This window comes from Haliotis rufescens, unplaced genomic scaffold (genome assembly GCF_023055435.1).
Source record: "Haliotis rufescens isolate VD_foot unplaced genomic scaffold, xgHalRufe1.0.p SCAF_4, whole genome shotgun sequence".
Classification (NCBI taxonomy): domain Eukaryota; kingdom Metazoa; phylum Mollusca; class Gastropoda; order Lepetellida; family Haliotidae; genus Haliotis; species Haliotis rufescens.
The window spans coordinates 8,873,038-8,885,000 of NW_025964112.1; the positions used below are offsets into that span (position 1 = coordinate 8,873,038).

The 11,963-nt window shown below is 40.1% G+C and overlaps 1 protein-coding gene across 3 annotated transcripts in view; it reads right to left on the reverse strand.

Annotated features, from left to right (window-relative positions):
* LOC124135831 (mucin-3B-like) overlaps positions 1–11,963 on the reverse strand; it is a 37,705-nt gene that overhangs the window by 14,017 nt on the left and 11,725 nt on the right. For all 3 annotated transcript variants that reach the window (XR_006861270.2, XM_046501442.2, XM_046501443.2), the window contains exons 2-9: positions 9,199–9,260; positions 8,650–8,742; positions 8,196–8,413; positions 7,033–7,135; positions 5,382–5,638; positions 4,328–4,424; positions 2,958–3,172; positions 368–461 (exon numbers count right to left, since the gene is read on the reverse strand). Coding sequence is in view for 2 of the 3 variants with exons in the window: in XM_046501442.2 (XP_046357398.2) it covers positions 368–461; positions 2,958–3,172; positions 4,328–4,424; positions 5,382–5,638; positions 7,033–7,135; positions 8,196–8,413; positions 8,650–8,742; positions 9,199–9,250 (1,129 nt within the window). In the remaining variant the exon portion in view is untranslated. The remainder of the gene's footprint in view (positions 1–367; positions 462–2,957; positions 3,173–4,327; positions 4,425–5,381; positions 5,639–7,032; positions 7,136–8,195; positions 8,414–8,649; positions 8,743–9,198; positions 9,261–11,963) is intronic.

Below are 11,963 nucleotides of genomic sequence, written 5' to 3' on the forward strand. Positions count from 1 at the left end.
CGCCCCTAAGCATGACAGGATCCCATGATAGTAGGTTCGAGGTCCACATACGCCCATATTATAATTCTTGACTTGTCAATCCGATCTGAAGTGATACAACCCATGAGCACACGTTTGGTGCTGACAAACCAAAAACCAAAGGGGCGAATCTGGAATCGAATCCACGAGCATAAGTTTTTGCCACGCAAGTAACGTAACTCTACACAGCGAATTGCGGCACATTGGACAACGCAGCCGCCTACGGAATCCTTGCCGATTTGAGCACAGCATGGTGTCATGAGCTCATGATATAAAGTCAGTATCAGGCGTCTGTAACGATGAAGCATTAAGATGCAATTCCCACCCAAGTTTTGTACCGTGTACGTACTGTCATTGTCATCGATGAAGATAGTGACCGCAACACTTGATTTCAGTGACGGAGAACTGGCAGTGACCGTGAATGATTCTCTTGGTTCATACTCCTGAAAGAAAGGAATCAGACATACCACATGGCTGACAAAAAACCCTCTTTCTTTTTCAGCATTGCACTTGCAACTTCTTATCTCCATCGCCTTAGAAACTTTGGGGCAAAGACTTGTTCATATTCTAATATCATAGAAATCTCTTCCCCAAAACTCACAAAAATTCACTTTTTTCGGCACATAAGTTTATCTCTATATTTAGTGTCCAAAACATGCTTGTATTGAATATTATATCTAATAGTATAATTATCATTACTATGAACGCATCTGATAGCTTTTACAATAAATATTACAGGTTTTGTTAATATGTATCTTAAAATATGCAGATCCCGTGGACCACCAAACTCGAACTACTGATTACTCGATGGCTGTACTACATAGCCCCAACCTTTGTTTCTCGTTCAACCTGCGCTACAGTCTTGTGGCAATCTACTTCTTTTCATGCTAATAATTTATTTGCCTTTGCATGTGTTTGTGATGGGTGCAACCGGTGGGACTGGGAATGCTTACCTTTTCGCGAACACCTGGTATCTTCACTATTTGATCATGATTTATAAAGACATGCTCATGATATAGGCGGAATTGTACAACTCGACTCTGCTTTTATCAGAATTCTTGTGGCTATGGAAAAGGTTTTGTCGCTTTCATTCAATATCAGACCAAGGTGGGGTTCGCATAAAGTTCATACATGGAGTGGACCGCCTCCGTGGTCTAATGGTAGAGCGTCCGCCCGGAGAGCGGAAGGTCCGGGGTTCGATCCCAAGCCACGTCATACCAAAAGACGTTAAAATATGGTACTTGTTGTTACCCTGTCTGGCGGTCGGCATTAAGGGGCTAAAACAAGGACTGCTCGGCTCGGAGTCAGTATACTGTGTCTGAGTGGGATATTCATGTTAAACTGCATGGTATCTCAGTGAGCTAGCACTATTAATCGGCATCAGTCCGGACTAGTACAAGCAGCCGCATACACATACGGCATATAAGTGCAATAATCTTGGATGCGACGTTAAACCCCATTTCACCTCACCTCAAGATATCTGATATCATCACCATTTGATAGAGATTCGTAAAATGAACTCTGCTTTGAGCAAAGATTTCTGATGATTATGGGAAGGATTTTGTCGTTTTTAATAGAGTCAAGTTGTCGTATCATCAGCAGACTGTGTGAAGCGCACAACAAATATAGGTAGACAGTGTGTTTGGTAAGAAAGCACAGTGGATCGATAGCGACTGAAACGCTCCACAAATATCTGTAAGCATATTATGTATAGGAAACACTGCAACGAAAGTTGCATCACTTACTTTTCATATCTGAAATTTGTGAACATATGAGACTCTTCATCCACCAACATCTCTCTGATGCCCTCCTCACATACTGTAAATCGTGAAATTAATGCGTCTCCAAAAGAATGCGACCGCTGGTCCCTAGCCAAAAATGCGACTCAATATGAATGCGACACCCCCTCCTCTCAAGCATCAGTGGATTTATATCTAAAGAAAACGTCCTCTGTCAGGTTTACAGGAGAATCCTTACCTTAATCCAACCTTACATTTATCCAATCACACACCAAATAGCCCGCGTATTAGCGCTGAGTAGAGTACTTCCGTATTTTCTTTCTTTGCAATTGGATGTCGACGATGACCGATGATGCTACTGACTCAGCATGTTGCCCAAATATTGCAACCTTAAGGTCCAGAACACAAATATGGTACCCGTATCAAATACATCAACATCGAAAATGACCATTTCTTGCTTATAAGAAAGATAACTTATGGATGTCAACTTCTTATGAATTTATGGATGTCAAACTCCTCACATATTCTTTGCAATCGGATGTCGACGATGACCGATGATGCTACTGACTCAGCATGTTGCTAGGGTTGCCAGAGTTCTGCCTTAGTCGTTCCTTATCCAGGATCTCCACTGATAACTCTTCTGGTTTGTACACACCAATATCCGTGACGTTTGGGGCCACCAACGTTGTGACCGACTACTACCAACGGCTCTTATTTCCTCACACCCTACGTTGATGGATTTAAAGCTGGAAAGCTTATTCTGGTGTAACCGACTACAACTAACGGTAGTATTTCCCCATACTTTCGTTGATGGATATAAAGACGTTTTGAAATCTTTTTTCTGTTACATCACTGTGCGAGGAAGGCCTAAAGCCACGCATGTCGTAGGCGGATGCCATGATGTGAAACACACGGGAAACGTAGTCACTGCTGAGAATGAACTACTGCACAAGGAATTATAACGTGTAAGAAACTAGGCCACCCGTACCAGTGAGTGAGTGAGTATGGTTTTAGGCCGCTTTTAGCAATATTCCAGAAATATCACGGCGGGGGACACAAGAAATGGTCTTCACACATTGTACTCATGTAGGAAATTGAAAAGGGGTCTTCGGCATGACGAGCGAACGCTTTAACCACTGGGCTACCCGACCGACGCCGTCATCGGTGGTAGGCCCTAAGGCCCCAGAATAACATACTTACTTGGTCATCGATAATGGTGAACTGAGCGGTAGCAGAAAGCAAGTTGAAAGTCAGTGATGAGGCAGCTGTAGTGTAATCGAGAGCAAACACGGCGGTGCCATCGGTACTGCTGATGTCGATAGTCAGGTCACCAACCGGGGTGTCCCTGGTGTATGTCAGTGTCACAGTCCCCCCTTCTACAACAACGCCAGGATCTGCTACCGTCACGACATATGCTGAAACACATTGACGTGAACAAATGTTCATCACTGATAGGAACATTTGCAAAATTTGCATGGCAATAGAAGGTATACACTTGAAAATATGATTTGACCCAAAATTGAAAAGTTTAACGTTATCACAAATACGTAGGCATAAAATAGACGCCAAAATATTGCAACCTTAGGGCCAGAACACAACTATGATACCCGTATCAAATACATCGCCATCGAATAACCATTTCTTGCTTAAGGAAGAGAATGTATGGTTGTCAACTTCTTCATTATGAGGAACACAACATTTCGGAGTAACTTACTCCTTCATCAGGTGATGTTGTGTTCCTCATCATAAGAAGTTGACATCCATAAATTATCTTCCTTGCGTGTGTCTCTTCTAAATGCCATTCAAAGTCTTCATTTTATTTCTTTCAACAGCAAACATGATATGGGTGTATACTTTCTGTTGCAGGCAGTGTAAATAAGATGTTTGTTTGTTTTTTGGTTTAACGCCGCACTCAGCAATATTCCAGCTACATGACGGCGGTCTGTAAATAATCGAGTCTGGGTCCAGACAATCCAGTGATTGACAGCATGAGCATCGATCCATGCAGTTTTGATACGATGACATGAATCAACCAAGTCATCGATCCTGACCACACGGTCCCGTTAGTCGTGTTCTTACGACAAGCATAATCGCCTTTTACGGCAAGCATGGGTTCCTGACGACCGGATCTTCACGGGTCGTTTATGTAAGAACATAAAACCGATAGGTTAATCCGTAAATTCGGTAATGTTCATCAATTATTGCGATTAGATTCCGGAGGAACGAGGTTTCACTCTGTAGACATTTACAGTAATACTATTTCGTAGGCGGTATTAACCAGTTTCAGGATCATTTGTGCCATTGTACTCTTCATCCGTATGGAAACCGTATGAGAAAAAGTCCTCAGAGATAAAATGGGAATCGAATGAATATAATGTGCGGCCTGGCAGATTTGTTTCTTTTGTCTAACCTTGATTAATTTCAGGTTGTTCTAAGATAAATGAAAAACAACAACATTCAGTCACTCAAAATGGCTTATCAGTATCTTCATCATCCCATTCCAACAAACAAACATGTAAACATGTCATGATAATAATCAACGGTCAGTTATGTTTGTTTCTGCAACCTACGGTCATCATTCTCAATAGTGATGCTGGTGCTGACATCGCCTGTCAGCAGGAAGTCAGATGTGAAGTCAATGCTGAAAGTCTTGTCTGGTTCAACCAACTGTTAGAAATAAAGACTTCAATGAAACGGTGACACAGAAAATGCAGTTTTATGCGAGAGTAGCTCTAGGTTAAGATTCCACAAAAGCAAGACAGAGAATGTGTGTGTTTGCGTGCGTGCGTGCGTGCGTGCGTGCGTGCGTGCGTGCGTGCGTGTGTGTGTGTGTGTGAGAGAGAGAGAGAGAGAGAGAGAGAGAGAGAGAGAGAGATTGCAACCCCTCTAGATGGTATTGTATACAATTGCTTCCAGCAATCCTTCTAGAAGGCTTACTGTATAATTGATGCGGAAGTCATGTTGTGAAAGAATATCTGAAACTGATACGCACAATATATCTCATCTCAAAACGGCATTCCCTATGCGCGCTAACCGTGCTCGTCGGTTTTACCAAAGTAGTACACGTCTTGGACCGGCATCACTTCCGGCGTTTCTCCCATATTAAGCTGACACCCCGACATAATTGGAATGCTGTTAAAAGTGGCGTTAACCAAACTCAAACATCACTCATTCACAATCATACATTTCATCATAATCCAGACATTGGAGAAGGCGACGAGCTATTGGACAATGTATATGATACAAAATGAGTCATCTGACCACTTTACTTCCAATTACTTTCTATGCAAGCCCCATGATATGCATCTGCCATTACCGCCACAATAGACCTGCCACAATGTGACAACTAGTCTGTGATCTTTACCGCATCCTATTTCTCTCCTTCACAGCAGAGAGCTCTTTTAAAACCCAGTTTGATTATGACCTTGACCTTATGATCCGGTTTGTTTGTCCTCATGTTCCTTCCTTTTCTATTCAAATATATCCAACTAAGTTCCTAAGGCATGTCCGCACCTGTGTGCACCTGTGTGCATCTATTACGTAAATTTGGCAAGTTCCTATACATTCATCAATATCGTGTTGTTAGTGATCACATGTGCTGTTTCTGTCGTACTATAGGCTTACCTCATCATCGGGTAGACTTATTACAAAAGAGTCGAGAGCGCTCCGAGATCCAGCATCCCCCGGGTCGTAGTTGATGGTAACGGAAGACGTCGCCGACACGGTGTAGTCTGTGTTCTCCGCCGCCGTGATCGCCTTAACCGTCATCGTCAACGGGATTGGATTCGCACCTCCACTCGGTAAGGTGAACTGAACGCCACTAAAAGTAATGGTGCTTCCTTCTTTTGTTTTTGTGGCTATGTTTAATGCAATACCAAGAGCTGGAAAGTTAAAAAAGAATCTCATTATGTGTTAATTAGATAGAATTTGTAGCATCAACCGAGAGCTTGCACCATTGTTTCTGGATTCAGCGCACGTTAAATATGTTCACGACAATGTTTATGCCAAAGTATAATATAAATGAGCTGTGTCTGATATAGCCACACCATCAAAGACAACTCGGATTTTCCTGATGGAAAGCCGCACTATAACGTTAACTAAATCGATACTGCCCTCTTAGAAGTGTAAGTGCCAGATGGAGAAAGTAATAGCTCAAAGTAAGGAATACAAATGTGAATAACATTCTATTATGCGTCAAACCATTTTAATACCAAACGCCATTTTTGTCAAATACCTTTTTAATGCAAAAATCAGATTGACGTATCAAGGTTAAAAAATTCGATATCAGTATACTTTGATTGCTAATCAATGACTTTGCATATGTGTATTGTACTTTTTCGTAATTGTTTCCCAAATATCTATCGTCCACAAGACACTCGTAACTCCCACACTTGAACATTGACATAACGATAATATAAGATCGCTTTGGAAGATGTGTCTCTGAATCAAAGCCTAACAATCAGCTATGTCGTTATCTATGCTCACTACCTAAAGAAACCCGAGCAACAGAATCATATAGTGAGGTATGTCCGTCAAGAAGAGATATTTCCAATGTGTACCACGTAATGACAAAACTAACAATCAGTTAAGTGTTACCACGGTGTCTTAATTCATATCGCGATATTCTGCACGTGATTTCCAAACTTTACACGCTAATCCTGAGCGAAACAAATGGTGCATCTGGAGTCATGGATCTATGACGTTACATGTGATGCGTTCTTGAGCGTCGGTTCACGCAACATAACAGTTTGTTCGTTTGTGCATCGAACCAATGTACTACCTCCTGAATATGAGTAAGTCTTTATATATTAATCAACATGTATTGTATTCGTGTTTCTTTTGTCGGTAAGTATATGATTCACACAACTAGTTAGAGTTTCTATTCATTAATATTACCCTGTCTGGCGCTCGGCATTAAGGAGCTAAAACAAGGACTGGTCGGCTCGGAGTCAGTTTACTGTGTCTGAGTGAGGTATTCATGTTAAACTGCGGCATGGTATCTCAGTGCGCTAGCACTATAAATCGGCATCAGTCCGGACTAGTACAAGCAGCCACACACACACGTACATGCACGTCGCTATATAAGTGCAATAATCTTGGACGCGACGTTGAACCAAATTTCACCTCACCTATTCATTAATATATATATTGATAATTGGATGTTGTGTTATTTATTTGGTGTTGTAGAATGTACGTCCACGCTATTTTAGGAACAAAACTATAAGTAAAAATTGTTATGTGTGAAAAGTTTACCTTTAACATAAATCATACTAACGGTCATTGTCTGTGATCATATATTGGACTGTTCTGATTGTTGTAGCGCTTGGTGGAGTGTTCAGGGTCATCTGGACTGTGATGTCCTCTTCAATTTCTGCTTCCTTGAAACAAAGTTTATTAACGCTAAGAACAACAAGGCCAAGAAGTAACACAATGTCATGTAGTAAGTGGTTATGTATGTTGCCTGCCAGATCATGGTAACAGTGTCGCTCCATTTAGCAAGTCGGCGAATAAATAACTACGATTAAATTCTGTCGGGGCGTGTTATAATCAAGATCTGTATAATCTAGTATGAGTGAGTGAGTTTGATTTTACGCCGCTTTTAACAATATTCTAGCAATATCACGGCGGGGGACACAAGCAATGAGCTTCACACATTGTACCCATGTCGGGAGTAGAACCTGGGTCTTCGGCGTGACGAGCGAACGCTTAAAAAACAAGGCTACCCGACCGCCCCTTATCTAGTTTGATACATAAAACAGTAAGGAATCAGCATACTATCTTTGAGGAACTCTGGGTTTAAAGGTTTTTACCTAATTTACATATTCCGTCAGTGCCATATTATGAAGCGTATATTTGTTAAACATGATTCTAATTCACTGTATATTTCACTTCCTTTGCATGAATATTATGCAATCGGGGAATATCGGCGAATTAGAAATAATACTTCAATGTCTCCCCAATAAACGAATGTTCTTACATGATACAGTGAAATCCCTTATCACAATTACAGCGACGTACATCCATGTTAAGCCTCAGTCAACATTTCGGGTATTTCTAGTGAATATCTATGAAATAGTTAAAATTAGATAAAATGTAGCTGTAGTTGCACATCTAAACGACATTAACATATTCTAAACCTCACCTTCGTGATACGTTAAACTGGGCCAGAAAAACGTCTATTCAGAAACTATCCAGAATTATGTTATATCCAAACAAAGCAAAATGCCATCTTCCAAAATTAGCATCATTGAATCAAAAGCAAATTTAGATCTGGAAATAACTCTGAAAAAATAAATGATTTACTCTATAGTTTTATCCATTTAGCAGACATTGAGATTTCATTCTGTGTTCGTTCTACCTCGTAACAGCGCTTTTACCTCCAGTGTAAGATAGACAATGTGTTAGCGGTATACCTGGAAGAGATGTTCAGACACTCACGTCATCATCAATCACATTAACTGTTACAACTGCAACACTTTTCCCAACAGCCATTTCCACAGTGGACGCAGGCAGGGCATAGTCCGAGTTGGAAGTCGCAACACCAGAAGTGGCCACAGTCAACGTGACAGCCGTTCCCGAATCAGCCCGTGTTACTGTTATGTCAAATGTCGCTCCCTCAGCAACAGAGGTTCCCTTGGAGAGCGCATAGACATCCACTGAAACAAAGTATTGTAAATCACAATTGCATATATATTTTTTTATTTGTGTCTTGAAAAAAAACCGAGTTAGGGATAATATTTCATTACAAACTAATAGTTTCATTTATCGCCCCCCGCCAATAATTATTTTATGAATTTCCTAATAACAAACATGTTCCAATAATTTTATTTCGACGTCCGACCCTTCTGTAAACCAGGCTTATAAGACAAGTCAAGTTCATCATATTACTTACCTGCATCGCATGTCGGCCCCTTGTATCCATCGCGACATGCACACACATTGACGTTGCAAGTTCCTCCATTATTGCAAGTGGATGGGCAATCAGCTGTTGTGGTTGTAAAAAGAAATAATCGTGAGGATATGAGACAACATATATTTCTTTTTGTCAAACGTTATACATTTGAAAACATAATGTTTATCAAAAGATTCTATAAAATCTACCTTCATTTACACCTGTAATATAATGTATGTGATTGTGAAACACGAAAATGATAAAGAAATAAACTTGGTCCCTGATATACAGACATCTCACCCCTCGTCGTTACCGTACAGGATTAGGATGAATAATACGAGTGACAAATACTCTACACATTTTAGATAAAGAAAGAAAATACGTCGTGTAATATCAACAAAAGAAATTTAAAAACAGTTCTACGTGGAAACGCCGAACCTTCTTGTAGAATCAAAATTGCCGTGGATGTATGAGTGCATTCGAGCATGAGTCAATGATGGAGAGATCGAGCCATTAATCTAATCAACAACTGACATCAGTAATACTTACCATATGACTCTAAAGGAAGGATGGAAAGCACAATCACAATCCAGACCCACATTCTTTCTGACCTGGGAGGAAAATTCAAATAACAACGTTTACAAAATTCGCGTTATTTACTTTGGTCTGAAAGTACAATCTACACAATTTGCATTTTTTTAAAGTTATACATTCCTAAAAGGTTATGTTAATTTCACTGTTCTGAAAGTACAAAATATTTGCCTTTCAGCACTTTTATGGCAAATCTACTAATGCCAGTACATTATGAGCACAATAAGAAGAAGGCTGGCTGCATGGGGCGAGTAGTGCCATGCCACAGACGACATATATTAAACGATATTGTTCGTTTTCAATCGTGGCGTAAACCCCAGCATGCTCTATTGTCAGCGGACTTTACACGGGTTTGTTGAATGGAGAAATGGTTTAACCAGCATCATTATGTTTCATCTCCTCACGAAGGAAATTCAATGGCGAATGAAAACGAGGTCATGTCAGTCCGTATTTGTTGGACAACACTGTCGGAAATTGAGTCATGAAAGATAACTACATCTGAAGCATTTTACGCGCCTTTAAAGGTCAATGGACTACTGTAGTGTGCATACTGATAGAAGGGAAGCATATACATGCCGCTCAAAAGTATTAAAAACTCATACAACACAGCTGTATTCAGCAGCATATGCCGTGTTCTTCACTGGACTGATGTGACGTTTCCTCCATGGAGCATAAAGAACGGGAAATGTTTTTGAATATTGAGAATGTTTGTTGGAACGATGACATGGTTTGTCTCTATACTACCGTGTCACTATCATGGCGTCATATTGCTCATTGTGACACAAGCGATACGACGTCATATGTTTTGTCTCTGTGTCTCTACATTGTAACGCCTGAAACACGGTCCTTGGACGAGTTCTATCTTGTTTTCTGCCCCTACTATCCTGACACCATCTTGTCGTAATAGCAACTCTGCATTGTGTAATTGACACCATTATGTTTATCTCATCTAGTGACGTGGTAAGAACTGATATGTGACGAATAAAAATGTCAGGTCATGACAATCATTGAGAAAGACGTAAACCAAAGAGTTTTGCAAAAGAAATGAAGTCATTTTTTCTAGAGAAAAGTGTATGTATGTGTTAAACTATGGGCATTCTAAGTAAGCCACTTGCTGTAATCTGGAATTTGTATGAGACAACCTTTTCAATTAGATAGACATTTGCATCAATTCATGAGAATTGCAGAATGAAGCATACAATGGATGAAATGGTGGCCCTCATTAGAAAAACTTATTCTACACCAAATACACTAACCTGCATAGACCCGTGAAGATCCGGGATAGAATAGGCCTTTAGTAACCCATGCTTGTCGTAAAAGGCGTCTATGCTTGTCGTAAGAGGCGACTAACGGGATCGGGTGGTGAGACTCGCTGACTTGGTTGATGCATGTCATCGCGTCCCAATTTTGTGGATCGATGCTCATGTCATCAATCACTTTATTGTCTGGTCGGGACTCGATTATTTACAGACCGCCGTCATATAGCTGGAATATTGCTGAATGCGGCGTTAAACAGCAAACAAACAAATCCAATGAAATCATTTATATCATTGAATGTCCTTTGACACTAATGTGATTGACAAGATTGAGCAAAAAACATGGCAAATATGCGGACCTCGCTTTCGAAATGTCACGTTTGCATCCCAAGTACCAAGTTGTCCGACTCCCCATTGTTCTCGGTGCCTTAGGTTTGGTACCTACCAATCTGTTGAGTGACATTGGGAGAGTACGAGGGTTTGCTTCCAGGAATACAGCCCTTCTTTTATCATCTGATAATAATAATAATAATAATAATAATAATAATATTTTTCAAGTAGTTTAGTCATACATATGTCAAATTGATAGAATCCAACAGGTTTTCACATGAATTTATAACATTTTCTTTCTTTAAAAACAAGTTCATGACGTATTAAACATTTAATACTATCACTGTACCTTGATACGCCTATATTATTGTATGTATAGACATTATTGATGCATGAGTGAGTGAGCGAGTGAGTGAGTGAGAATGGTTTTACGCCGCTTTTAGCAACATTCCAGCAAAATCACGGCGGGAAACACCAGAAATGGGCTTCACACATTGTACCCATGTCGGGAATCAAACCCGGGTCTTCGGCGTGACGAGCGAACGGTTCAACCACTAGGCTACCCGGCCGCCCCTTATTGATGCATGAAATACTGCATTTTTATACATACTTAATATTATATCTTATTTCATCATTCTTCATAGAATACACATACACTTCTTTTGAGTGTTTGCATGTATGTGTGTGCATATATATCTATATCTCTTCGCACATAAACACACACAAACACACACACACACACACACACACACACACACACACAATATATATATATATATATATATATATATATATATATATATATATATATATATATATATATATATATATATATATATATATATATATAGAAGCATCACCTGGTCCTGGTTCAGTACATCATGGAACTCGCTCGGCAGACTGTTTACTTTTAATCGCATGGGGGCAAATGGAGACAATAAAATATGTTTCAAGCAAATGAGACTGGTCACGATTCCATGATTAGAGCATGGACACACTAACATTCTAGAAGCATCACCTGGTCATGGCTCAGTACATAGAACTCAGTACTCAGACTGATTGCACACATGTGTTTACTTTTAATCGCTTGGGGGAAAATGTACAACAGTCACTTTACAAAGACGTTCTCTATTGCTT